This window comes from Ursus arctos, unplaced genomic scaffold, assembly GCF_023065955.2.
Source record: "Ursus arctos isolate Adak ecotype North America unplaced genomic scaffold, UrsArc2.0 scaffold_6, whole genome shotgun sequence".
NCBI classification, from domain to species: Eukaryota; Metazoa; Chordata; class Mammalia; order Carnivora; family Ursidae; genus Ursus; species Ursus arctos.
The window spans coordinates 67655368-67681326 of record NW_026623078.1 but is presented as its reverse complement, the minus strand read 5'-3'; the positions used below and the strand labels follow the sequence as shown (position 1 = coordinate 67681326).

General features: G+C 41.8%; 1 protein-coding gene across 15 annotated transcripts in view; it reads left to right on the top strand.

Annotated features, from left to right (window-relative positions):
- The window catches only part of ENPP2 (ectonucleotide pyrophosphatase/phosphodiesterase 2), a 107386-nt gene that overhangs the window by 7116 nt on the left and 74311 nt on the right, over positions 1 to 25959 (top strand). For 7 of the 15 annotated variants that reach the window (XM_048212449.2, XM_057307712.1, XM_048212448.2 and 4 more), the window contains exon 2: positions 21945 to 22047. In XM_048212449.2, the coding sequence (XP_048068406.1) occupies positions 21945 to 22047 (103 nt within the window). Of the gene's footprint in view, positions 1 to 20878; positions 21730 to 21944; positions 22048 to 25959 lie in introns of those variants that run through there. The other 8 variants (XM_057307708.1, XM_026495517.4, XM_057307709.1 and 5 more) reach the window with 6 other exon arrangements.

The following is a 25959-nucleotide window of genomic DNA, read 5'->3' as shown; positions in this document are numbered from 1 at the left end:
GTCAACAGTCGGTAAGCTTGATGCAGAAGTGAGTGATAGCCAATAAATATGTTTCTTAAAGAATTGAGTTTGAAATCTAAAAACTTCCACATCTCTGTATCAGTGTGACAAATTTTTATTCCCAAGCTAAATATAAGGAAAAATGATGACATGTATGTTACAGGATAAAGGTAATTCTATAAAAAGAATATAGGTACCTAATGTTTTGCTGTCTAGAGAAGGTATGTAGCCATGGCTTTAGATCCTTATCCTGAAGTAAATAATTTATCATCTTAGACACTCAGCAAATAGGTAGGTCTCCATTGTAGAATGAAATGTTTTCATCTGAGAAGCAGGCCTTGATTAGGAAACACCGTGAATCAGTTTGCTGACTTCTTAACAAAATTAATGAAAGATGTCATCATGCATTAAATTGTGTCTCTCCCTCGCCTCCCAGTTGAAGTCCTAACCCCAAGTACCTCAGAGTGTGACCTTATTTGGAGGTAAGAATTGGCTTACATGATTATGGAGGCCAAGAGATCCCAAGATCTGTTGTCTGCAAGCTGGAGAATCAGGAAAACTGGTGGTGTAGTTTAGTTTGAGTCCAAAGAATGGGAGGCTGATAGTGTAAGTCCCGGTCTAAGTCCAAAGGTGTGAGAATCAGGAGCATAGATCTATGAGGGCAGAAGAAGATGGATGTCCCAGCTTAAGCAAAAAGAGCAAATTTGTCCTTCCTCCACCTTTTTGTTCTATTCAGGACCTCAGTGGATTGCATGATGCATTGGTGAGGGTGATCTTTACTCAACTGATTCAAATGCTAATCCCTTCCAGAAACACCCTCATAGACATACCCAGAAATGTTTAACCAACTACTCGGTCATCCCTTAGCCCAATCAAACAGGCACATAAAACTAACCATCACAGGGTCTTCACAGAGCTAATCAAAGTGATGTAAGGTCATCAGGGTGGGTCCTAATCCAATAGGACTGGTGTCCTTATATAAAAGGGAAATTTGACACAGAGATACACACAGAGGTAAGAGGATGGGGAGAAACACAGGGAGAATTTGGCCATCTACAAAGCCAAGAAGAGAGCCTTGGAACAGATCCCTCCCTCACAGCCCTTAGAGGGAACCAACCCTGCCAACACCTTGATTTTGGACTTCCAGCCTCCAGCACTGTAAGTCAATAAATTTCTGTTACTTAAGCCATTTAGTATGTGATACTTTGTATGGCTTAATACAAACTTAAATTAATACAGATTTCAGGAGCACTTAATTCCCCGGCATGATTTCACCTGGTAACACTAAAGACATTTTTTCCTCTTCAGTCATCAGAGATTCTACTGTTATTCATAGGAATGGCAGATGACAGTGTATTGCTGTTCCCAGCTAGCAAAGCATTTCCATATTCACAATCTCCTTTGACCCTGACCAAAGCATAAGAGATGATAATTCTTATATCTCTGTTTTAGGGATAGGAATCGGGGGTTCTGAGAGATTCCAGGTTGCACAGGTTAGAAGTGGTAGAGCTGAAACTCAAACATAGACCTTTTGATACTAAATACTAATACTTCATTACTTTCACCTTCATGGGCATGTCTTTAATGTCTGAAAACATATGGGTTGTGGCATGCTGAGCCACATTTCTCTTTCTCTCTCTCTCTCTCTCTCTTTTTTTACTAAATCCCCTGAGAAAGATTTTATAATCCTACTTGTTGGAGGATATCTGATGCCTGAAGGCACCTACTCCTCCCACATCTTCATTATCAAATATTTATCAGGAATTTAGGCGCCCGTGTTTATGTGTAAAGAATACTTCTTCTCCACTCAGAAGCTTTGTTTACTGACAAACTGGGCTTGCGGTACACAGTTTGATTGCTGACAAATCCAATTGCAAAACTTTGGACGTGTTGGATATAATTGGGTTTTTCCATCATTAATACTGCTCAGATATTAATTCAACAGAGTGACGTGAGGGGTGCTCACGGTTTCCAGAAGCTGCTTGACTTTAATCAGCAGTAACAAATGCAAGATTATTGCACTTTTTCCTTGGGTGACCTAAGCTTGTTCTTGGCACCCGTGAGCGCAGAGCTCTGGTTGTCTCATAGTGTTTCAGTGGCTTCTACCCAGGGGACTTATTAGTTTTGAACCTTGGGGATAATTCCATAAGAATGTAATTCTTTTCCTCCCTGAAGGAACAGAATGTTGCTTGTGTTGGGTTATTCCTGTTGTGGGACAAAACCAGTGGCTTCCAAATTGTGGAATCATAGAGGTCCATAGGTAAGTTTGTCAGATTTAGGAAGAAACAGACAAGCAAAACAAAACAGGCCACAATAACACCAGGAAACCCCATGATTCCCCAGTTAAATACCAACTTCATAATCAATGAATACCTCTTTAGTGTAAGTGTGTCCTCAATATTGAAAATACTAAAAGACGATTGTCTCTAGCAGCCCTATATCTATAGAGTAATACTAGGGGTAGAGTGTTGATAATTTTTCAGTATTTCCAAAAAGCCTATGAAAGTTATACGTTTACCCAAGTAAGGCTTCAGAGGTTCCTGACAATGTTAAATCTGCTTGATTTCGGTTGGGATTTTTTTGACCTGACTTGAAAGCCCTGGTCATCTCATGCTGAAACCATAATTATACTATCTTTTTTGATGACTTGTTGTATGCTAGGGATCATGCAAAGCACATACATTATCTCGTGTAATCTTCAAAACCAGAGTTTGGCAAATTATAGCCTGTAGGCCAAATCTGGTTGCTGCCTGTTTTGTAAATAAACTTTTTCTGGAACCCAGCCAACCCCCTTTGTTTCTGTAGAGTCTGTGTGTGCTTTCACGCTACAATAGCAAGTTGAGTAGTTATGATAGGGATCACTGCATGGTGTGCAAGACCTAAGATATTTATGATCTGGCCCTTTACAGAAAAAGTTTACCTGCACCTGTCAAAACCACCTTTGAAGGAGTTACTGTTATTCTCATCTTCTTTAGAATGAGAAAAAGTGAAGGCTAAATAACTCAGCAAGGTCTCACAGCTCTTAGGAGGCCAGTGCCTTAGGCGTGAAGCGACTGGGGCTTCTCACAGCTCTTAGAATTCAAACCAAGTTCTGTTGAATTCCAAAACTTCTGCTCTTTCTACAGCTAATTTGAAGGCTGATTGTAGATTACATTTGTCCTAAGTGGGCTTAACCATGGGGAAACTGATTTATGATTTCTTATTAAATGCCATCCCTCTCCAAGACAAGGCAGATGGGATGCATAGTGGTTCAGTGCTCAGGCTCTGTTTAAACCCCATCTCTACCGCTTCAGTCCTCTGTACCTCTGTTTCTGCCCTCATAAATTACAGATGAGAGTACTACCTATAGATGTGATTGTTACTCAGGTTAAATGAGATGATGTCTAAGAAGAAATTAGAAGAGAACAGGACATGTAGTCCACATGACATTTGTTATTTTTAGCACAAATCACTATTATTTCAAACTAGGGGTTAGAAAAGAGTTTGGGAAAGTTGGGGACATCTGCCATGGCTGGTAGACAGAACACCGCAACCAGGAAGCCTACAGAGCACGGCGGGCCCTGCTTGTTGGATGACAGCTAGGAAAGATGCTCTTCCAGCCTCTCTGTGACAGATGTCTTTGGCCTGAGCATGTCTGTTCGTCCTTGGCTGGCCACGTTGCCTTGGGAAGGCATGTTGTGAGATGTTACAGGATGTTCATCCAGGGCTCGCTGGATCCTAAACCCCTTATTACTATTACCCCTGATTATTTATAGTCTTCACATCCACTCCCAGTGGCTCTAAATTGACTAAAAATGTAGTCAGCCTGCCAGAGAATGACCTTCCTAAATAACACAAGACAAGCAATTTTCCTAAGAAACACCTCAATCTATAATTTGATCCTTAGGCAAAAACAAGAAAGAAAAAAAAAACCCAGTTTTTACCAGTATTCTCACCCTCCAAAGTGAATTTTTCTGTATGGAATCACTAGGAATAAAATTTATATGTAAAACATGTGAAGCATATTAGAATAGCCTTGGTCTTTTGAGGAGATAGGGGATAAAGTTGTTCCCTGAGAGGGATGAGAGTGGCAGGCTTGAAAAGCCTGGAAAAATTTTCGACGTTGTATACAAACGCTTGAGTGGCTAGTCAATGTGAACTGACTAAAGACACGGCCGAGGCCCCGGAGGCTTTGTTCAAGGGAGGTGGTGTGTGTGGACGTCAGCAGCAGGGGTTTGCAATTTCCCCAGCATGTCTTGGGTGTGTGGGGACAGGGACAAGAAAGTGGCATTGTTTTTCTAAGGTTGAGGCTTTGCGCTCTGCTAGAATCTAGAGAATTCTTGCGAACTCTGGCCTTGGGAGCCAGGCTGGGGAAGGACAGAAGGCGAAGGCCCCAGCCAGCCCTGCTGCCATTTCACAGACAGTACAGCTGCAGGACACGTGCCTGATCTGTTTTCTCCTGTCTGAACCCTCCACACTCAGGTTACCATTTCCTTCCTCTTTCTCCACCATCCTCTTCCTTTGTTAATTTATTCAACCAATATTAATTAAATGTCTCTGTGTGCCAGGCACCATGCTAGGCTCTGGAGATAACAGGGAAGGGGCATAGACTCGCTAATACTCTGGAGCTTACAGTCCAGTGGGAGAGACACACATGCCAGGAGTTAGGGTAAGTATTGCAAGACAAAAAGGTGAGGGGAGACCAGGGAGCAAGCAACACGGTCAAGGGCTCTCTGAGCTGAGAACTGAAGGCTCACGAGAGCGGACGAGTCTGATGTGTTAGTTTCCACATTCATCCAGGTAGAAAGTGGCAGCACTGAAGTTCGAACCTAGGTTCAAGCCTGACTCTAAGAACTGTCCACTTTTCCCTAAATCTTAACCAGAAAAGAATCATACTTACTCTCAAAATGTTTCCATTTAGCCGTGTTGTATTCCCATGAAGCAACTTGAACCGCACGAAGGAAAATCACTCATTCATTCACCCGGTCTGATCATCGACGAGGGGTCAGCCACAATGTGCGTGTGAGTGCGAAGCACAGCTGTGAGCAGCACTGCTGCGAGTGCTGAGGCAAGCATTGTTAGGCTGGAGTTGACGTGATGCAGAGAGTCGGCATACCCTTCAAATTCATCACAATGCCTCCTTGAGTCCATAGGATCGGCCTTCATTAAAATGCAGGCCATGAGCATCCCACTTGTTTATTCCTTTCATTCCTAAACAAACAGCAGCCTAAGAAAGAGGCCAACGAGGCAATGCAGGACACAAGTCCGCCTGGGAATGCAGCTATTTCCAAGAGGTTGGGCTGATGCCAGCAGGTTGCCACTGCACCGTAAACTCTGCTGTCACTTGGCACTCTGGGGCTCAAGGGTAATATTGCCTACCGTGCTAATTACACACCGGGACCCGCTGCCAAGCAAGGCTGAGACGGTCTGAATATTAGAGGGGGCAGCCATCTTTCTGTCTGTCTGGGAATTCGGCTGGTCCAGATGCAGAAGGTTCGACACTTTCTATACCAGATGCTGGAGAACTTTCAGGAATGGTGGAGAGGTAGTCCCTGTCCTCAGAAACTTTCAGTTCAGTGACAATTTCGGACAGAACAAACACAACAGACGGGGCAAGGTGTGGCAGAACGATCAGGGACTTTGAGCCATTCAGACTGGGTGTAAATCCTTTCCCCACCACTTCCTGTGTAGCTGTGAGCTAATTATTTCATCTCTCTGAGTCTTGGTTCTTGACTCATAAAATAGGATTCTTTACTTCATGTGATTACATAAGGTCACTACATATTACCTTCATAGATGGTAATTATTATAACCGTTGTTATAGCTATTATTGTCATTATCAGAATATGGCAGATTCTTGTTTTAACACTGGATGACTTTTGGCAAATTATTCAAACTCTTTATCTGTAAAGTAGGATAATCCTAATGGCTTTATTTGTGTGGTTCAAGGGCTAACTACGGTTCTCAACGTTCCCACCACCCTGTTTTATTCTTTACTCATACCTCTTATCACTAATTGACATATTTGCATATTTTACATCTTTTCCCTCCAACAAAATGTAAGCTCCATGAGCAGGCATTTGGGTTCTTTTGTTCATTGCTGTGTCTTTTCTGCCTGAAACAGTATTTGCTGCGTAAAAGGATGACTGAGTGAATGTGTGCTAAACCCTATGTTAAATGTTTGGCCCGTGGTTGACTCCCGGTAGGGGTTACTGTGCTCAGTGCCATTATTATGATCAGAATGTGTTGTGCAGTGAGAGGAACCCATACAGAAAGTTTGCCCCCAGCTCCGTCAGGCGGCGATCTTTGTCCTTAGCACTGACATCTCATCAACTGTGTTGTCGTTGGGCAAAACAACTGGGTCATTGTCAATAGTAAGGTCACATGAGATTAACTGCAAAAAGAAGAGTTAGAGAATTTTTGTCAATTCTCAGGAAGAAGGGGAAACAGCAGCAGAAAGGGAGAGAAGACTGGGAAAAGGAGAAAATAGCATCTTTTGCAAAGTGCTCTATTACATGAGGCCAGCGGCTACAAGGCTGTGACTGAGCTCAGCCAGCTCCAAACCTTGAAGGCGTGCAGAACCAGCTGCTCGGTGAGGGGACACAAAAAGAATGCACTGGTAGAATGGCTCCAACCTGCAGTTGGGGCCAAAATGAGAAACTGTTCTTTACAGAGTCAGTTCTGTGTCTGAACTCTTTTCTTTTTTTTAAAGATTTGTTTATTTATTTGAGAGAGAGGGAGTGGGGGGGAGGGTCAGAGGGAGAGGGAGAGAGAGAATCTCAAGCAGACTCCATGATGAGCACGGAGCCCAACACGGGGCTCCATCCCAAGACCCTGAGATAGGACCTGAGCCGAAATCAAGAGCCCGATGCTTAACTGACCGAGCCAGCCAGGTGCCCCTGTATCTGAACTCTGAAAGGCACTAAGAGAAAAACTCCTCACCTGCCCTCTACATGTGAGATTGGATGACTTTTTTTTTTTTAAAAAGTAATAAACTAAATGAATCATAACATAGTGGACTATAACAGAAGTCCTCAGAAGCTAGACTCTGGTTAGGCAGCCCAGAGTTTGAATGAATTTGCATGAACTTGGGCAAATTACTTAAACTTCTGTGAGCCTTCTCTTCTCAAGAAGAGAAACCAATATGTACTTTGCAAGACTGTTGAGAGAATCTCTGTGCAATGTCTGGCGTATTCTATGTGCTCAATAGATGGTAGCTGTTATTATTATTGCATGAACTTGGGCAAATTACTTAAACTTCTGTGAGCCTTCTCTTCTCAAGAAGAGAAACCAATATGTACTTTGCAAGACTGTTGAGAGAATCTCTGTGCAATGTCTGGCGTATTCTATGTGCTCAGTAGATGGTAGCTGTTATTATTAACAATTAATACCACAAGGACCTTTTTACTTAATCCCCATAACAACTCTGTGAGGGAGGTGTTGGTAACACTCCCGTTTTACATATTTGGAAGCAGAGGTCTAGCGAGGTTTCTTAACTCAGGCCACACAGCTAGTGAGCATCTGAGCTATGACTCTAACTAAGCCCGACAGCCGAGGATTTCAGTAATTAACAAGTTGTATAACATCTCTCATTAGAGCCACAGAAGTTTAGTGGGACGTTGTAAGGTCCAGAACGTCTGCATTCTCTTGCATAATACTCTAGTGGCAAGCTGAGGTCATTGTATTTCAACTTTGCAGTGGCTCTCTGTTTACAAAGGCTTATAAGAGACCTATAAGGCTAGGAGAGCGGTATAAGGTCAGCTCATTTTATGCCTGTCTTTTAGAGCTACCCAGAGTAGATTGCTTCATCTCTTGCTTAAGTCCATCAAATGGTTTTGTGAAAGGTGTTTCTCCTTTGTTTAGCCTAGCCCTGACCAGTGTTCTCTTTCATTGACATAAATTAAATTGTGCATGCCAATTATATGCCTATTACTATATGTACATTTCCTTCAGGAGATGAAATAGTAAGAACAAAGTACGTATAAGGATTCTTACCTTTCCTTTTGATTTATCCAGAAAAAATAGAAGTGAATTCTGGTTATTTAATTTAATTTGAGTAGTTATTTTCTGCTCATTACAGAGAGAACACTCAGCTCCCTAAGAGTTTATTTTTTTAAAGATTTGTTTGTTTGTTTATTTACTTGTTTATTTGAGGGGGAGAGGGGCAGAGGGAGAAGGAAGAGAGAATCTCTAGGAGACTCCCCACTGAGCAAAGAGCCCGAAGTGGGGCTCGATCCCACAATCCTGAGATCATGACCTGAGCTGAAATCAAGAGTCGGATGTTACCCAGGAGCCCCACCCTAAGAGAGTTTGAAGAAGAGAGGAAGATAATAGAAGCCTAGGGTTGGAGGATGTAAAATGTTGTGTAGCCCATCTTCCTCTGAATTTCAATACTTTACCATAATTCCTTAACAGCCTTAACAGCCTGTTCATGAGTAATGCCTGTGAGTTCATTTTTTGTAAGAGAGCTCTGGCAGCACTGATTGCTAGAAAGTGCCTCTTATGAGATGAAACTTGCTTCTCTGTAACTTCTAGTTACAGAGAAGCACTGAGGAAGTACACAAAATAAAACTCATATGTCTTGTATTGCCCTTAGAGTATTTGAGAGAGACAACCACACCCAGCTTCTTCTGTCATTTGTGCAAGGCACCCAGGCTGCATAGGCTCTTCAACTATTGGCCGTCGGGGAGCTCATGAAATATCCATTCTCTAAAGACCAGTTGGATGAGCCTTTTGAAACAAATCAGATCATGTCACTGCCTGATTGAAATGCCTCCCCACCAGTAGCTTCTCATCACACCCAAAATGAAACACAAATGCTCCACTGCGACCTGTGAGGTCTTGCATAAACGAGTACCCAGTAGCCTCTTTGAGATCATCTGGGATTGTTCCTCCCGCTCCACTCCCCCCAATACTGGCCTTCCTGAATGGACTGGGCTGCTGCTACCTTAGGTCCTCCCCACTTGCTATTCCTTCCAAGACACACCTGGTTCTTCCCTCACTTTAGATTTTTGTTCAGATGTCATCTCTGCAGAGAGACCTTCATTACCATTCAACTGAAAATAGCTGCTCCCTTTACTCTCTGTTCTCTTGCTCGGCTTTGTTTTCCTTATCACTTATCAATTACCTGGCATTATAATACATTTCTTCTCTCACTAGAGTGTGGGATCTTGAGGCAGAGGCTTTGTTCTGTTCATCCTGAATGCCTGATGCATACTAGGTACTCAATAAAAGTTTGGTGAATAAGTAAACGAATGAGTGAATTAATGAGTGGGTTGGGTAACATGGGCTCCTCATCATCCTAGTCATGCCTTTCTCAAGTGGTGACTTACTAAAACTTTTTTTAAAAAGATTTTATTTATTTGAGAGAGAGGGAATGAGAGAGAGCATGAGAGGGGGGAGGGTCAGAGGGAGAAACAGACTCTCTGCCGAGCAGGGAGCCTGATGTGGGACTTGATCTCAGGACTCCAGGATCATGACCTGAGCCAAAGGCAGTTGCTTAACCAACTGAGCCACCCAGGCAGCCCATGTAGACCCATTAAAACGAGACATCCAAAGTGAACCCAATCCAGATGGGAGTCCAGGCTGTGCCAGGCTCAGCTGAGCTTTTTGCTCCTGGATTGGGCAGTAATTGTCTACTAAAGGAACCCAGGATATAATGAGGTCATTGAGAGCTGTGGCCAAGTATGGACTTCTATAGAACCTGCAGGTAACAAAAACTCCCAGCTCTCTTTTGCAAAAATTGCTATCAGAGAAACACCTCAAGGGGCAGGAAGATGGATCTTGATTCCATTCTGCTATTCAAATATCCTGTGCAGAAAGATAATCTCAGGAGTATAACTGGCAGAATATATAAATTATATCTATAAGGCATCCAATAAAAAATCTGCAAGACAAGAGGGCTCTCTGGTAGTAGAGTGGAACAGAGCTTGAGTGAGCCAATTCTCAGCATCCCCCCCACATACCCATTGCATACCTCTATGACAAAACTCACCAGAGCATGCTTAACAAACTGTTGACTTCCACATTTCCCAGTTAAAACATGCCTTTTCTCTCAATACCTCTGATAGTCCTGGGACAGAGTATGCTTTTGATAACCATTAGCCTATGTTGTAGTGAGTGCTCATGAACTCTGCCTTGAATCAATATTATATGAATTTGTAAAACTTTGGTTTCTCAAAGTTGAGGGCAATCACCTGACAATGACCGGCCTTCTCTCTGATCTCCTAGGAGCCTTGAAATGACATGGCGATGATGCCCATGGTTCTGGTCAGTCACTTCCTCATTACCAATGGATTCTTTTTTTTGGGTGAGAATTACATCAGCATAGAATAGAAGTTAACCTTTGGTTTCTGATATATTCTGAATTAGGAGGCATTATCAAGTATTAAGACTTACAAACATTTATCAGATTCTCTACTCTTAATAGACTCACATTTCTCCCAGCAAATAGTTAACATTCCCATTCCTTTTAGATCTGGCCAGTTTTATAATCCTCATTAGGAAATCATGGAGGAAAGAGGACTCCCCCACTTAATAGGTCCTTGAACATGGGAAGGTTGCCTGGTATATTTGAGCTTGTTTTCTCATATATTGACAACGATAATACTGTGAAAGTTTTAAAGAGGGTTAAATAAAGCAATACATGTGTATGTAGATGCCTCTAGTATGTTGTCTGGCAAAGGGCAGGCACTAGGAAATTATTAGCTACCACTTATGGAGTGTCTGGTCCATGCCAGGTGTGGTACCATTCATGCATTCTTGTTTTCCCTTTCCCTCCACCCTGTCTGAGCTGTCATGATCTCTCCCAGTCACAGGTACATTAGCTCTGTGACCTTGCCTATGAGCGCCCTTTCAGTTCTCCTGAGCACAGAGTACGAAAAGTGAGTGAGGCTTGGTTCTTCTCACAGGGCTTTTTTTTTTTTTTTCTTTTTAAAGAAGTGTTTTTCAAATGCAAGGCATTTTTTAAAATCGAAGTGTAATTGACATATAACATTATATAGTTTCAGGTGTCCAACAGAATGATTCTATATTGGTATGTATTGCAAAATGATCACCACAGTAAGTTTAGTTAATATCTGTCAGCAAACATGGCTACAGAATTCTTTTTCTTGAGAACTTTTATGATCTTCTCTTTTAGTGACTTTCAAACATACAATACAGTATTATTAATTAGAGTCACCATGTTGTACATTACATCCCCATGACTATTTTATATCTAGAAGTTTGTAACCTTTTGATCTCCTTCACCCATTTTGCCCACTCCTCGTCCCCCGCCTCTGGGTCTATGAGCTTTTTTTAGCTTCCACCCATTAAGTAAGTTCATTCCGTGTTTGTCTTTTCTGTCTGACTTATTTTACTGAGCATAATGTCCTCAAGGCCCATCCATGTTGTTCCAAGGCATTGTTCTTGAATTTCCACAACTGTCCCACAAATTCTGATTACAGTTTGTTGCCATTAAGATTCAAGCCCCTTGAGATCTGTAGGCGAGAACTGGGTTTTCATTTTATTTTAAAGTAAAAAGGAAATAGGAAACTTGATTAAAGTACTACGGCAGAGGCCCCAAAGTACTCTGAAAGAGATCCTCCTATTTTTAGGAATGTAAGGGGTTTCATCACACACAGGGGCTGGTTAAAATTGGTCCACACCACGACTCAAATGCTTCAGTCCCTGTTAATTGAAAGGTTTGGAGGGTAACTGAGGTGACTCTGTACACAGCTTGGAAGGCACTGACCTGAGAGCTGAAGGTCAGGGTTAATGTTCCTTTCCTGTGGGTCCAGATGCTTTGGAATTTGCTTCACTGCAGGGATAATCTCACTAGCTCTCTCTTTTTTTTAAGCAGCATTTTTTGAGATATAATTCATAAACCATACAAATCTACCCTTTTAAACTGTACATTTCAGTGGCTTTTATTACTCTTGTGGAGATGTGCAAACATCACCTCTATGTAATTTTAGAATATTTTCATCACCCCCAAACAAAACTTCATACCCAAGGCAGTCACTCCCACATCACCTTACAGCCGCTAATCTACTTTCTTTCTTTATGGATTTGTCTATTGTAGATGTTTCGTATAAATGAAATAATACAATATGTGGCCTTTGTGTTTGGCTTTTTTCACTTGATTTTTTCAAAGTTCATTCATGTTATAACATGTATTGGGACTTCATTCCCTTCTATTGATGAATAATATTTAATTGTACTGATATATTTAATTTAGTTTATCCATTCATCAGTTGATAATTCTGCTGCGAACATTTGTGTACAAGGTTTTATGTGGTCATATGTTTTCATTTCTTTAGGGTATACCTAGGAGTGGAATTGCTGGGTCATATGGTAACTCTACGTTTAACATTTTGAGGAACTGCCAAACTGTTTTCCAAACTGTTTTCCAAACGTATCAATAATATATAATAATATATCAATAATATGATATAAATATATCAATTTTTTTTCATACCCTTTCCAACACTTGTTATTGTATGTTTTTAGTTTTAGCCATCCTAGTGGATGTGAAGTGGTATTTTATTGTCTTGATTTGTATTTGACTAATGACTAATGCTGTTGAGCATCTTTTCATGTGCTTATTGTCCATTTATTTATCTTCTTTCTAGAAATGTCTATTCCAACCCATTAAAAAATGTAGGTTATGTGTTTTCTTTACTGCTGAGTTGCAAGAGTTCTTTATATATTTTGGGTGCTAGGCCCTTATTAGATGTATGATTTGCAAATATTTTCTCCCATGCTGTGGACCACCTGTTCCACCTCCTTGCCATCTTGACAATAATATCTTCCAATCTATGAACATGAATGTTCATAGATTTATTTAGGTCTTCCATAATGTATTACAATGACACTCTCTAGTTTTCAGTGTACAAATCCAATACTTCTTTTGTTAAAATGATTCATAGTAGTTTATACTTTTTTTTTTTTAAAGATTTTATTTATTTGACAGAGATAGAGACAGCCAGCGAGAGAGGGAACACAAGCAGGGGGAGTGGGAGAGGAAGAAGCAGGCTCACAACGGAGGAGCCTGATGTGGGGCTCGATCCCATAACGCCGGGATCACGCCCTGAGCCGAAGGCAGACGCTTAACTGCTGTGCCACCCAGGTGCCCCCATAGTAGTTTATACTTTTTGATACTATTGTAAGTGCTATTGTTTTCTTAATTTCATTTTAGATTGTCCATTGCTAGTGTACAGAAACACAACTGACTTTTAAAAATATTTAGCTTGTATTGTGCAACCTTCCAGAATTTATTTATTCTAATAGTTATTAAAATAGATTCATTAAGATTTCCATATACAAGTTTGTGTTGTCTGTGATTGGAGATAGCTGTATTTGTTCCTTTCCAATTGGAATGCCTTTTGTTTTGTTTTCTTGCCCAATTGCTCTGGCTAGAAGTGCAGTGTTGAACAGAAGTGGTGAGAGAAGACGTCCTTGTCTTGTTCTGGATCTTAGGGAGAAAGCATTCAGTCTTTCACCATTAAGTATGATGTTTGCTGTAAATTTTTCATAGAAGTCTTTTCTCGGGCAGAGGAAATTCCCTTCTGTTCCTAGTTTGTTGGATGTCACTAGCTCTTGTTTGCTTGCAAGGGGAATCACAGAAATAGCAGTTTTGCTTCCTCTCCAAGAGGGTCCCATTGCGCTGCTAAGCCTGTGATGATGCCGTTCCAGTAGCAAGCATAAACTTCCTTTGAGGTTTGTGTTCAAACAAATTTCTTGAGTAGAAGCTCAAATTCTTGGGGCTTTCCAATCCAAATGGAGGGTCTTTGTCATCGTAGTTCAAACTCATGCCTTCAAGGTTGTCCCCAGAATCACCTCACCCTTTGCCAAATAAATGCTGCTCATTTTCTCTTGAGGTTGCAGAGAATGTGACAAGGGTGGTTTGTAACATTTCCAACTTTAATCTACTTATAATCTAAAAGTCAAGGAATTTTCCTAGGACCTATGTCACCACTAAGCACCTATTATGTGCTCAGCTCTTTGCTGAATGCTGAGAACATGATAACAGATGTAGTCTTTAGCCTCCTGTACATAATAATGGCTAATATTTGTACGTTTTCTATGTTTCAAGCAATGAGCTACTTGCTTAACATGCATTTTGTCAGTTGCTCTTCATATCAACCCTGTGTTATAAGAACTCATATTATTTTTGTTAATAATCCATAGCCTTGGAAAAGGCTATGAGTTGACTAAGATTTGGATGAGCCCCATGGAAAGAAGAGGACTTCAGAACCAAGGAATAGCATGAGGAGATGTGTGGAAATTAGCTTGGACTTGGAGAAGGAGAGGTGACTGGGGGGACAGTATCCTGCCCCCCCCCCCCGGCCGCCCGCTTTAAAGTAGAGCTGCTCCAAATTTAGATGTTGGTATTCATTTTGAGATTTTACTTGAAAATAAGGTTTTAATGCTTAAAAAAGGTTAGAAATCACCAAATTCACCCAATAATCCTGCTTTACAGATGCAGAAACATGGGCCTGAAGTGACCCAGCTAGTATAGCAAGAGAGCAAGAATTGAAGTTCAACTGAAGTTCCAATTTAAATTTTTTTTTTAAAGATTTTATTTATTTATTTGACAGAGATAGAGACAGCCAGCAAGAGAGGGAACACAAGCAGGGGGAGTGGGAGAGGAAGAAGCAGGCTCATAGCGGACGAGCCTGACGTGGGGCTCGATCCCATAACGCTGGGATCACGCCCTGAGCCGAAGGCAGATGCTTAACCGCTGTGCCACCCAGGCGCCCCCCAATTTAAATTTCTTAATACCAAGTACTTCCTTCAACAAACATTTATTGTCTGCCTATTATATCCCAGGAAAGATGCAAAGCTCTGTGGAGTGCAAGGATGACGGGTCCCTGAATTCAAAGAGATCACAAGGGAGAGGCCTAAAAAGGGATTGATAGACAATAACGGAGCAGAGCGGAGGCGTCCATTGCTCTGTGTAGAAGAGGCAAAATCAGGGAGGGTTTCACAGAGGAGTGGCACCTGACCTGAATTTCTGAATATGTTGGAGTTTACCAGGGAGATTTGGTGGAGAAGGGCATTCTAGACCAAAACAACAACATATATTAAAGAATAGATGTGTGAGAGGGCATAACTTAATCAAGGCACAGCAAATATTTCTTTAATTAAAAAATTTACCATTTACTAAACATTCTTCTGTGGCGGGCATTGAGCTAGGCAATTCACACAGATTACTCCATGTAATACTCTTAAGAATCCTATGATCTGGATACAGATGAGAAAACGGAGTCTTAGGGTGGAGAAGCAGTTGGCCGAAGGGTAATGTAAGGTCTCACAGGTAAACAGTAGTACAGCTGGGCTCTGAATCCAGGGAACTTACTTTTGGATTTAGAATCCCATTTGCCTTGCCAAGGAGTTTGGATTTTATGCTTTAGGTCAGTGGTTCTCAAACTTGCAACAGAGTCACCCAGTGGGCTTGTTAACATAGATTCTGGGCTCTACTCACCCCGCCCCCTGAGTTTCTGATTGGGTAGATCTAAGGTAGGACCTAAGAATTTGCATTTGTATCAAGTTCCTAGGTGATTCTGACTCTGCTGGCCCAGGGATCATACTTGGAGAACTGCCGTGATAGGGAGCCACTGAAGGTTTTGAGATTGGGAAGAAAATCATCAGATTTGCATTTTATGCTGGGCTCTCTGGGCAATGAATGGGAATGAATTAAGAGGCCTCGGGGCTCCGGGGGAGGGGGGCGCAGTTGGTTAAGTGGCTGACTCTTGGTTTCAGCTCACATGGTGATCTCAGGGTCATGAGACTGAGCCTCTGCATCGGGCTCTGCGCTCAGCGTGGAGTCTGCTTGAGATTCTCTCTCCCTCTCCCTCTGCTCCTCCTGCTCATGTTCTCACTCTCTCTCAAATAAATAAATAAATCTTATGTTAAAAAAGGAGAGGTCTTGGGGCGCCTGGGTGGCACAGAGGTTAAGCGTCTGCCTTCGGCTCAGGGCGTGATCCCGGCATTATGGGATCGAGCCCCACATCAGGCTCCTCCACTGTGAGCCTGCTTCTTCCTCTCCCACTCCCCCTGCTTGTGTTCCCTCTCTCGCTGGCTGTTTCTATCTCTGTCGAATAAATAATAAATAAAATCTTAAAAAAAAAAAAAAGAGGTCTCAAAGAAAGGGTGTTTGAAGGGGGTGGAGGGTGTAAACAGCTAGAGCCATTGGTTGTGAGAAAAACTGCCCACGTGTGTCCCAAAGAATGAAGATGAGGGGAGAATCTAAAATATTCACATCGGATGTCAATTTAGATATTAGTGACTGCTCAGCCAGCTCTGAGAAAGGATGTAGCAGGAATCAGTAACTAGACATGGTGTCTGATAAGAAAGAAGAGACCGAAGGATTGCAGCAGGTTTTCACGAGAAGGAGTGAAGTTGGAAGGTGCGTTGGTTGTCTGGGCAGCTGCGTTCTTCTGCACGTGTCGACTCGAGGCCCTCGTGTGGTGTAACAGAGGGACGTCATACTAGAGTGGGAAGGGGACAAAGCTGGCTTAGGAGACCTCGTTCCTGGACCTGGCTTGGAGATGTCACTTATTCTGGGAGCTTCCGTTTCTTCATCTGCAAGTGGAATGGCCAGTAGCTTCGCAGCCTGCAGGGGTGAGAGATGGGAAGGCAAAGGGTGAGCCTTCAGCTCTGTGGTAGAGGGCTCTTCTGCAGTCACCTACGCAGCCATCCGTGCCGTGCATTCCTCCGCGCTCCGTACAAAGCAGACGCGCGCATGAAAACTCGCACGAGCTCTCGCACGCGCGGGGAGCCATCTAGCAACTGTTAACGACTTTGTCAACGTGCCTGGAAATTGAGCAGGCAGCTTTCAGAGGAGCTAAAGTGATTTTTAAATCACTTAGGTGATTTTTAAAACTACTGACAAATGTGTTAAAGCTATTAGCCATATCCCTTAATTTGAACTAATTCTAGAGTGTTAGCAAGTGGGTACATACCTCCACGTCTGTTTTATAATCCAATTAAAATGGAAGGAGTGACTTTACTGAGTATGTATTTGGTCATCACAATCCAATTCCAAATTCATTAGCTCAGGAGTCATACTTCACACCTTCCTGCCCCTCACTCCTTACCCAGTTCATTAATGGGTCTTTCCTCTGACTCTCCCAGTCTTCCCTGTCCACCACTATGGCCTGCTTGGTGCCAGGCGTCACCAGCTTCCGGCTGGATGACGCCATCATCTCCCAGCTGATTCACCGTATCCGTTCTTGACTCCCTCCACTTCATATACACTACAGGGATTCATCCTTCAAAATCCGAGTAAACTGTCACATGCTTAAGCCCTTTTAAGGCTTTCCATCGCTTGTAGGGCAAAGACATTAGCACCCCGCGTGACAGATGAAGCCCCACCTGAGCTGGCGCCTACTAATCCCTCAGCTCATTTCATACCACGCTCACTTTTGCTCTTGCTACTCTAGTCGGACCAGCTGTCTTTTCATACGTTGGGTGTGCTTCCCCTCCACCCTGCACAGAACCTTTGCACGTCCTCTTCGCTCTGTCTAGAATCTTCTCCTCTCTTAACCTCGTTACTCCCACCTGCCTTGCACATCTCAGCTCCACTGACAGTCCACGAAGTCTTCCGTGACCCTCCTGACGAGATCAATCCGGAATTATACGTTCTCATAGCGACATTTATCTCTACATTTCTACACTATACCAGTTGCAATTTTACTTTTATTTCTGTGTCTATTTGATTGATATGGAGGGCAGGGGGCTACACTTGGTTTAGCTCCGCATACAGTACTAGGGCCCAGAACAGTGCTTGGCACACAGTGGGACCTAATGAATATTTGTGCAATGAATGAATATTCTTAGAGGATAGAGATTGTTCTGGTGCAGCGGTGGGGCGCGTACACTTAGATTCCACTGGGAATAAATGTTGTGCATGCATAGAAGTTTACTATATAAATTGCAGTCATTGAAAGATGTGCCAGTGTTGATTTCAGCTGTCAATTGTGTAATAACTAATAACACAAGTCTTGTTTGCATTTGAATAGATGTATGCTATTTCTCCACCAGAGAACCTCCTGGGGCCATAGATTACCCATAAAACCTTGCATCTGTGGTTTAGAATCTTAAGTGGTGTCTACTTTACATACATCTGCAGTCCTGACTTGCGGGAGCAATTGAGCCAGCTTGCTCCTCCATTAGCCACCATAATTTCTTGCTCAATTTAGATTGGTAAACCCCTTTTGCAAAGACTGCTGTCCTGTTCTTCTCCTGAATTTTCTAATAGCCTGCAACCACAGCACAATTTAAAAACAAGACTCAGCTCAAAGAGTTTTAAAATAAACTAGGGAGAATAGAATACATGTGGGTGCTCTTTTCTTTCTTAGTGTATGTGCTGTATTTACTGCTGAGTGATACCACTGAAAAATCAGGTGATCAGTAATTGCGTAACACCAGCGTCTCAGAAGTATTCTGGGAATAGTGTTAAGTCGAGTCAAGACACCATTGTGCAGTTAATCCTGCACCACGAGCAACTGGATATAGATAAAGTTTGAATTGGTTCATGAAAATTTCGTAATTACCGCAGGGGACAAGAATGACAACCTTCAATTATGTATCTTTCCAATCTCACTGCGAACCTCAAGCCCTCTTACCTTAATCAGGGCTTGGGAACAAGGATTCACAGAACTATTTCATGAAAGATAGACTGTGCATTAGTTAGTATAAATGCAACTACTGTATCGCAATCAGGCAACACACACACTGCTGCTTTGTGCCACCAGCAAAGTAAAAAAAGTGCTGTTCTGCTGCTTCCAGTTTGGAGATGATTCCCATGGAGGAACTGCCATGGTGTGTCACTAAGAGATCTCGACTTCCATGTCCAATTAATAGTGAATGCTCTTAATAATATATTAAAATTACATTATGAATTAGACCAAGCAATTCAACATGCAGGACATAAATTCACTCAGGGTAATTTATTCCAACGCTCTGTTTCTCTCAATGTGCTCCTTACGTTACTTGTATTAGAATAACCTATTGTGAAATTCTTGTCTGGCCTCTAGAATCCTCCTTTCTTTGCCCTGCCCCCTAGACCTGTTGAATCCAAATCTTGGGGAGTAGGCCACAAGCATCCACATTTTAAACAAGCTCCTGGGGTGATGCTTACGCCCAATAAAGCTTGAAAACCACAGAATGATTTCTAAGGCCCGAGGCTGTTGCAAGATTTGTTACAGTTCTGGGTTTTCTTCTGCCAGGGGGCAGTATTCTCTGACATGTGGCTGGATTAATAAGCCATTCTGGAAGTTAATTTTAGTCTTTCTCATACCCTTTCTTGTTTACTGACCCAACCATGGGTGACATTATTCCAAAATCTTAAACTCCAGATCAGGTAGACTTTCTTGATTGGGTTGTGTTTACAGAAGGTTTGGGACCACATTCCAGTCACTTAGTTGAGTTTCTAGACCTATGGTACGCATTTCCAGATTTTTTTAGTTTTCTCAGTTTTAGATAATGGAAGGTAATTGTGTTTTGTAGGGACTTCAGTCATCCCTCTGAGACGTAATTCATCATGATGTCTTGTAATAAAATTCTGTTTAACTATGGTTAGATGGGGTGTGTGTGTGTGTGTGTGTGTGTGTTTGTGTGTATGCGTGCACATGTGTGTGCACGTGTGCACTCGTGAATATGTGTGTTTTAATGAGTTCCATGTGCACAATGACCTGGAGACAAAGCTCCTTGACAGAACAGTTGACGGAAATAATGCCTGAGCTCAATCCTCTTAGATAATTGGTAGCAAGTGCCGTACAGAAGCCAATTATGGAGCGACTATTACACTTACGGCTTTTCCCCCTGCACAGCTCTGCTGAATGTCAAAAAAAATTAATGGATGATGTTCAGCTTCTGAGTCTATTTTTTTTCCCCCAAGGGGAGCCTTCATTATCCTCAAGCTGGGTTTCTACAATCAAATGTCAGACAGAATCTAAAGTTGTTGGCAAGGGCCAGGGAGGGTAGAGAGAAGGGGAAGCAGGGTTTTGGGGAACATGGGGAACAGTGTTGCCATACAATGCAAGGCAATCCCAGGTTGGCCTTGAACTTTTCCTTTTCGGTGGATTGTTTTCTGCTGTGAAAGCAATGCTGCATCTTGAAATCGAACATAAAGAGTAGAAGACTCTTACATGGGGTTAACATCTTTCATAAGCCTTGCGAAATACCCAACGCCAAATCATTTCAGTGCGGCACAGAAGCTAGAGCAAGGGACTTCTGTAGAAAAATCCATAAGCCTGCCATCTCTGCAAGAGTACAAAGCTGAAAGGATTCAAGAAAGGCGACTTAAAGTTTGGCAGTGGGTTTTCTTTTTCTCCATTAGCTGTTACTGAATTCTAGAATATATAATGAAACCCAGGCCTACTGTGCAATCAGCTATAAACAAGGTCTTGCTTTTGTGCTATCATGTTTGATTTGAGCCGAGCCATTGCCCCGTTAGTAATTTGTTGCATGTAAGTGCTGTTTTGTTTACGCACACACATATGCTCAGCGCGAGATGGATGGTCCCTGGGCCTGGTGCAAGGGAAACCAAAGGCAAGCCTTCTTCCCTCCTTTGAATCCTAAAAGCAGACGATATTTAAATAACTTTCAGATTTAGAGACCTTGATTTCTTTTAGAAGCCTCCTGGTTGCCAAATGCTTTGTTAAGAAACTTTGAACATTTACAACAGCCTTAAAGGACAGCATTTGGGGGCTAGAGGACAATGCAACTGGGAAATAATCAGGGAAAACAATTTTTAAAAGCTAACTTCTTGCTGCCGTTGAGATTTCCTTCCTAAATTCAATCACTAATAAAGCGTCCCCATCCAGCCCCTCCCCCCATCCGTCTCTCCCCCCCTCCCCCCCCCCAATAAAAACCAAGCTGACAGTTTTTTTTTTTCAGGAAGAAGAGACAGGCTGAAGTTATTTTGTCCTTCCTCACAGGGCAGAAGGACTCTCTGCTGCTTAGCTGGCATTCCCAGTATTTTGATAAAAGTTACTTCTCTAAACGCTAACAACAACACGAGGAAAAATAATGCTATCTCTTGTGTTAGTTACAATCTTGGGAGATTTTATCGTGAGAAATATTTGAGTAGTCGGGAGTAGCTGAGAATGTGGCAGTAGGGACAGGGTCATTTAAACTGCCAGAAAAAATAAATAAATGGGAAAGACAGGGAAAGTTGTTAGGTTTATAAATTATAAACCTTTCCTTGTTTAAAAAAAATAAAGTTGTGAGGTTGACTACATTGAATAACTACATTGTAAACCTTAAAAGCTTAAAGCTGGTGGAAACCCTTTTTCAGCTCTGTTTCATTTTTATCGGATCAAGTATACTTGGTTTCTTTTTTAAAAACCCTGTTTTTGTGAGGGAAGGAAAATGAACATGCACTGTTATTGGCCACAGCAACATAAGAAACCCTCATGTTACCAGAGGAAACCACATGAAAGTGTGCGTGTGTGTGTGTGTGTGTGTGTGTGTGTGTGTGTTAGGGGCGGGACCGATAAGGGGGTGGAGAGAAGGAGAGGGATGTTTCAAGCCTCTTAGGCTCAGAGTTGCCATTTGTGAACCCATCGTGATGAAATCAAGCTCCGGACAAATCAGAGGAGGCTGTCAACCTCCCAGGTGGGATTACTTGTAGTTAATAGACTGAACTCAGAGCCCCAAAAAGCGGTGCATTCAGTGTAGGCAAAAGAGAGCACACAGCAAAAGGCTTTCTAAGAACCCTCTGCCATGGCCAGGAGAAGCCGGTTCCGGTCCTATCAGGTAGGAGAGATGATGGCATCGCAGCGAGGGGGAAGGACTTGATGTTCAGAAACAGTTCCTGATTTTGGATTTTTCTTTTTGTTTTAAAAATGAAGATAGCTCTTTCCGGTGCATTTTGGAAGTTGTAGGATGGGGTGGTGATGTTGAAGTCCTTTGAATTGCCTTCATGTCATCTGACTAATTGGCTTGACACCTCCATCTCTTTATTCCCTTAGGTAATATCCCTGTTCACTTTCGCTGTTGGAGTCAATATCTGCTTAGGATTCACAGCAAATCGAATTAAGAGGGCAGAAGGATGGGATGAAGGCCCTCCTACAGGTAAGTGTAGTGACTGTTTGCACTGTCAGTCCTTTTAAACTCTTAGGCACTTGATCATCAATATAAGCCCCTAAAGAAATGCACCTAAAGATAGTCTTGCAGGATAACTAGAGGAGTCCTAGATTTCCTCGGAGTAAAAATAGCTCTGTGTATAATTCAGGTGAGAGAATGTGGTTTTAATTATGAGAACATGTATGCTCACTCCGTGAGAAAGGCTATTTCAGTCTTTGTGCTCTGGAACTTATAAATGTAAAGATAAAATTAAAACTCTTGTTAACAGACAAGGCTAAGAGAGAAGTGGTAGGAACAGGTGCTGATTTAATATTGGAGACATATGAATTTGATTTACTGTCCCGTAATACAAGAGGTAGTATTTGTCTCCAGAAATTTCTGATATACACACACACACACACACACACACACAAAAAAAGAAAAGAAAAAAAATAGGAGTGACAGTGAAAAAAAGCAGTGAACTGTCTTTCTGAAACTTCAGAATTTAGGACTATGAGATGAGATTAAGATTTACCTAAAATTGGAAAAATATAAAAGAGAGGAGGTGCTTTGAAGAGCTTACATACAGGATTAACTTACACCCAGTTTTCTCTTTTGGCCTAAGGAAAGGTAAGTTTTAATAGTGTACCTTGACTTAACTAATAGAACCAAAGTGAAAGAGTTTCCTTTTACAATACACTGCACCATAAGCAGTGTGGGAATTCTTATAAAGGAGCTCCTTGTGCACACCGAGGGGGCTTAACTGACCAGGTCTTAAGTAATGAGTTGGTTAATTTCCTGGAAATTGGAGCTGCTGATGGTTTTATAAATAAAAATTACATATTAAGTAATGGGTACTCTAGGGGGCAATATTTTCTTGACTTTCTCTGACATCTCAGCATGTTTGTCTGCCTTCCTGCGGATTTTGAATTTCTCTGTATTTTTTGACCCGTCTGATCTAAAAGTCAATCACCTGTCTCTGCTGAGCCAGCATGAACTTTTATTAACCAAGTCATGATACATATATTGATGGAGTACTAGGTCTTCCACGCATCAAGTAAGTTGCTTTTGAGTCATGCCAGAAGGTTGAAAGAATCATATTAGAAGTAGTTTAGTGAGTCAAAGTGGGGTGTGGTTGGGGTGAAAAGTGAGAAAATACATCATAAAAATTGCACCCCCAGGGAGCCAAATGGACAAAGTGAGTTGTCTTCTGTTGTCGAGGGAGAGGAGAGGAGATCACTGGGCTGGAGAATCCTGTGTTTATTGGTAACAAATGCTCTCTTCAAAGATCTCTTTTTTTTTGTTCTAGACAAGTATAATTCCCATTAGCACTGACTGTAACTGCCCAGACTGGAAGGGGGATCGGATCCTTAGTATCGTCATGTGGGCAAGCTAGCAGCTTGTGAGCCCACTCCTGGTTCTTCCCAATGCATCCTAGAAGGAATTTCTTTTCTGTTTCATAGTCATATATTACCTCAGCCAAAACTGATTCTTTTCTTAATGAATGTGTAAAATCAAGTCACTCATTATTTTCAAAGTTGGCTCTTTTTGGGAAACATGAGGGTTCTGGACTGACAACCGGGATCCATAGAATTTTGCTGTGTGGCCTTGGGCAAGTCATTTGTGACGTCTGCGTCCTTAGCTATATAATGAGAAGCAGGCCTAGATGATGTCTAATTTTCCTTCTGGATTAAAAAAAAAATCTCATGATTCCGTCTATTCTGTTCACTCTTGAATTTGTGTGCACTCTACTGAAGAACTTGAAAAGCATAGGACAGATTTGTTAATCCTTAAATATATTTTGTGTATAATTTTCTCCATATGCTGTAAGAAACAGCTATAAGAGCTATGAGTCTATGTGACTTCTGTAAAAATAATACAATCTATATTATAATGTATATGTCTAAGTGATCTTAAATATAGTACAGAATATTTGCTTCTTGAATTTTTTAATTAAATCATTGATTATTTTAGGCCTTTATGGTATCTCCTAAAATGATTTTTTAAGTGGAAATTCTACCTTTTTGAAGCTTAGTTGGGATGCAATGCCCTTTAAGTCTCAGTTTTAGGATTTAGGTATGCCCAAACACTTTTTATTTGTAATTTTTCTATTGCTGTAGTTTGCCAGGTTTTTAGGTACCAATGGTTGATTTCTCCTGAATAAAGACCAGAGACATACTTTGGAAACTGGATGAGAGCAGAGTGCAGAGAGTTTAGTCATGTTCATCTTTTTAAATGTTCCATGTGCCTAGAAAGGGCCTCCCTCAAACAATGCACATCTGTCAGCAAGGCCTTCGCATCAGAAAACATCGGCTGAACTTTTATATATGTATTAGGACAAGATACTAAAAGGAAAGGCAGCCATACGAACTTTCAACAATGCTTCCGTGTCCCAAAGAAATCCTGGGAAGCTCAGTGCTTCCAGACTGTTTGACCAACGGGAACACAAAGGGTATTAATACATGGCTAGCTTCAGGCTGACCAGAGCAAGATCTCCCATTCAAAAGCATGCACTTTCTCGCTTAGTAAACGTAGTTCCTTAGAGTCCTCAGCAATAGGTGAGAATGTTCTACGCACGGGGCAGACCCTCCCTGCTGTACTATGGACTGGGGTGTGAGTTTCAAGGCTGTGGCAGTGCAAACAGACTGTTATAATTAACTAACGAGCACACTTGTTCGCTGGATTTATTGTTAGGACCTAGTGATCTATTGGAAGTAATGGTAGAATAGGATTTCTTCTGCCAGATGAGAAGAGATCTATGGATTTATTAGGAGATATGAAATGAGCAGAGCTCATTATGGTTCTATTGGGTAAATATAATGGGCAATCATGTGCATGGGATGACTAGAATACATTTTTCAAAGAAAAGGTAAGTAAAAAGTGGCATGAGTGTGACATCTTTGTTGCACACAACTGGTGTAGCCAGCTTGATTTCCCTTTAAGATTGCAAGTGAATTTATGTGTATACAGGTGTGTGTGCATGCACTTGTGTATATGCGTGTATGTGTACATTTGTGGTGTGAGAGTGGAGGCGATTTTACTGAAGTCTGTGATAGATTCCCTTTCAGTCTCCAGATGGAAATGGGATATCCCTTGAAATATAAGCAGCATAATACTTGGAAGACACAGGGAAGTTTGTGAGCTTGTGAATAACCGGTTAATAGAGACTCGAAAGCCCCAAACCAACCCGTCATCATTTTTAGTGGCTCCAAAGCTTAAAAGGGTGTGAATGTGAATGAAATTCGTGGGTAAATATAAAAGGTCTCTCACAGCTTTATGAGTAAAGTGAGTCTTTGTGAATCGCAGAGAAAACAACAGTGGTAAGAGGCATGAGAAGGTTGGTGTTCATCCGATAAATTTGAGAATCTCATTCTGCAATAAAAAACTGTCTCGATGATGGAAGAGTAGCATGTAGGAAACTGCAAAGCTGACAAATACAACAGCCATGATTCTGGAAGGAAAACTGTCATGACTAAGATCACATTATGGGACTTGATGTTAAATATAATGTAGAGTTAGGGATGTTTGTTTCTTTCTTTATTTATTGAGAGAGAGAGACAAGGAGGGGGGTCAGAGGGAGAGGGAGAATCTTAAGCAGGCTCCACACCAGGGATGGAGCCCAACACGGGACTTGATCTCACAACGCTGAGATTATGACCTGAACTGAAATCAAGAGTTGGATGCTTAACTGACTGAGCTACTCAGGTGCCCTGAGTCAGCGGGTGTTTTAAGTAAATGGAACAAAAGTGTCTGAAGTAGAATCTGAGGAGGGCACAGGTCTTTCAGGGCTTTGTTAAATGGAGCTCTGGAGTAGGGATTTTTCATTCATCTTAAAACTGTACAGAATCCTCTATCTCATCTCCAGAACCAGAAATCTCAGTCCTCAGTAGATATCCACATAGATTCTCAAACTAAAAAACC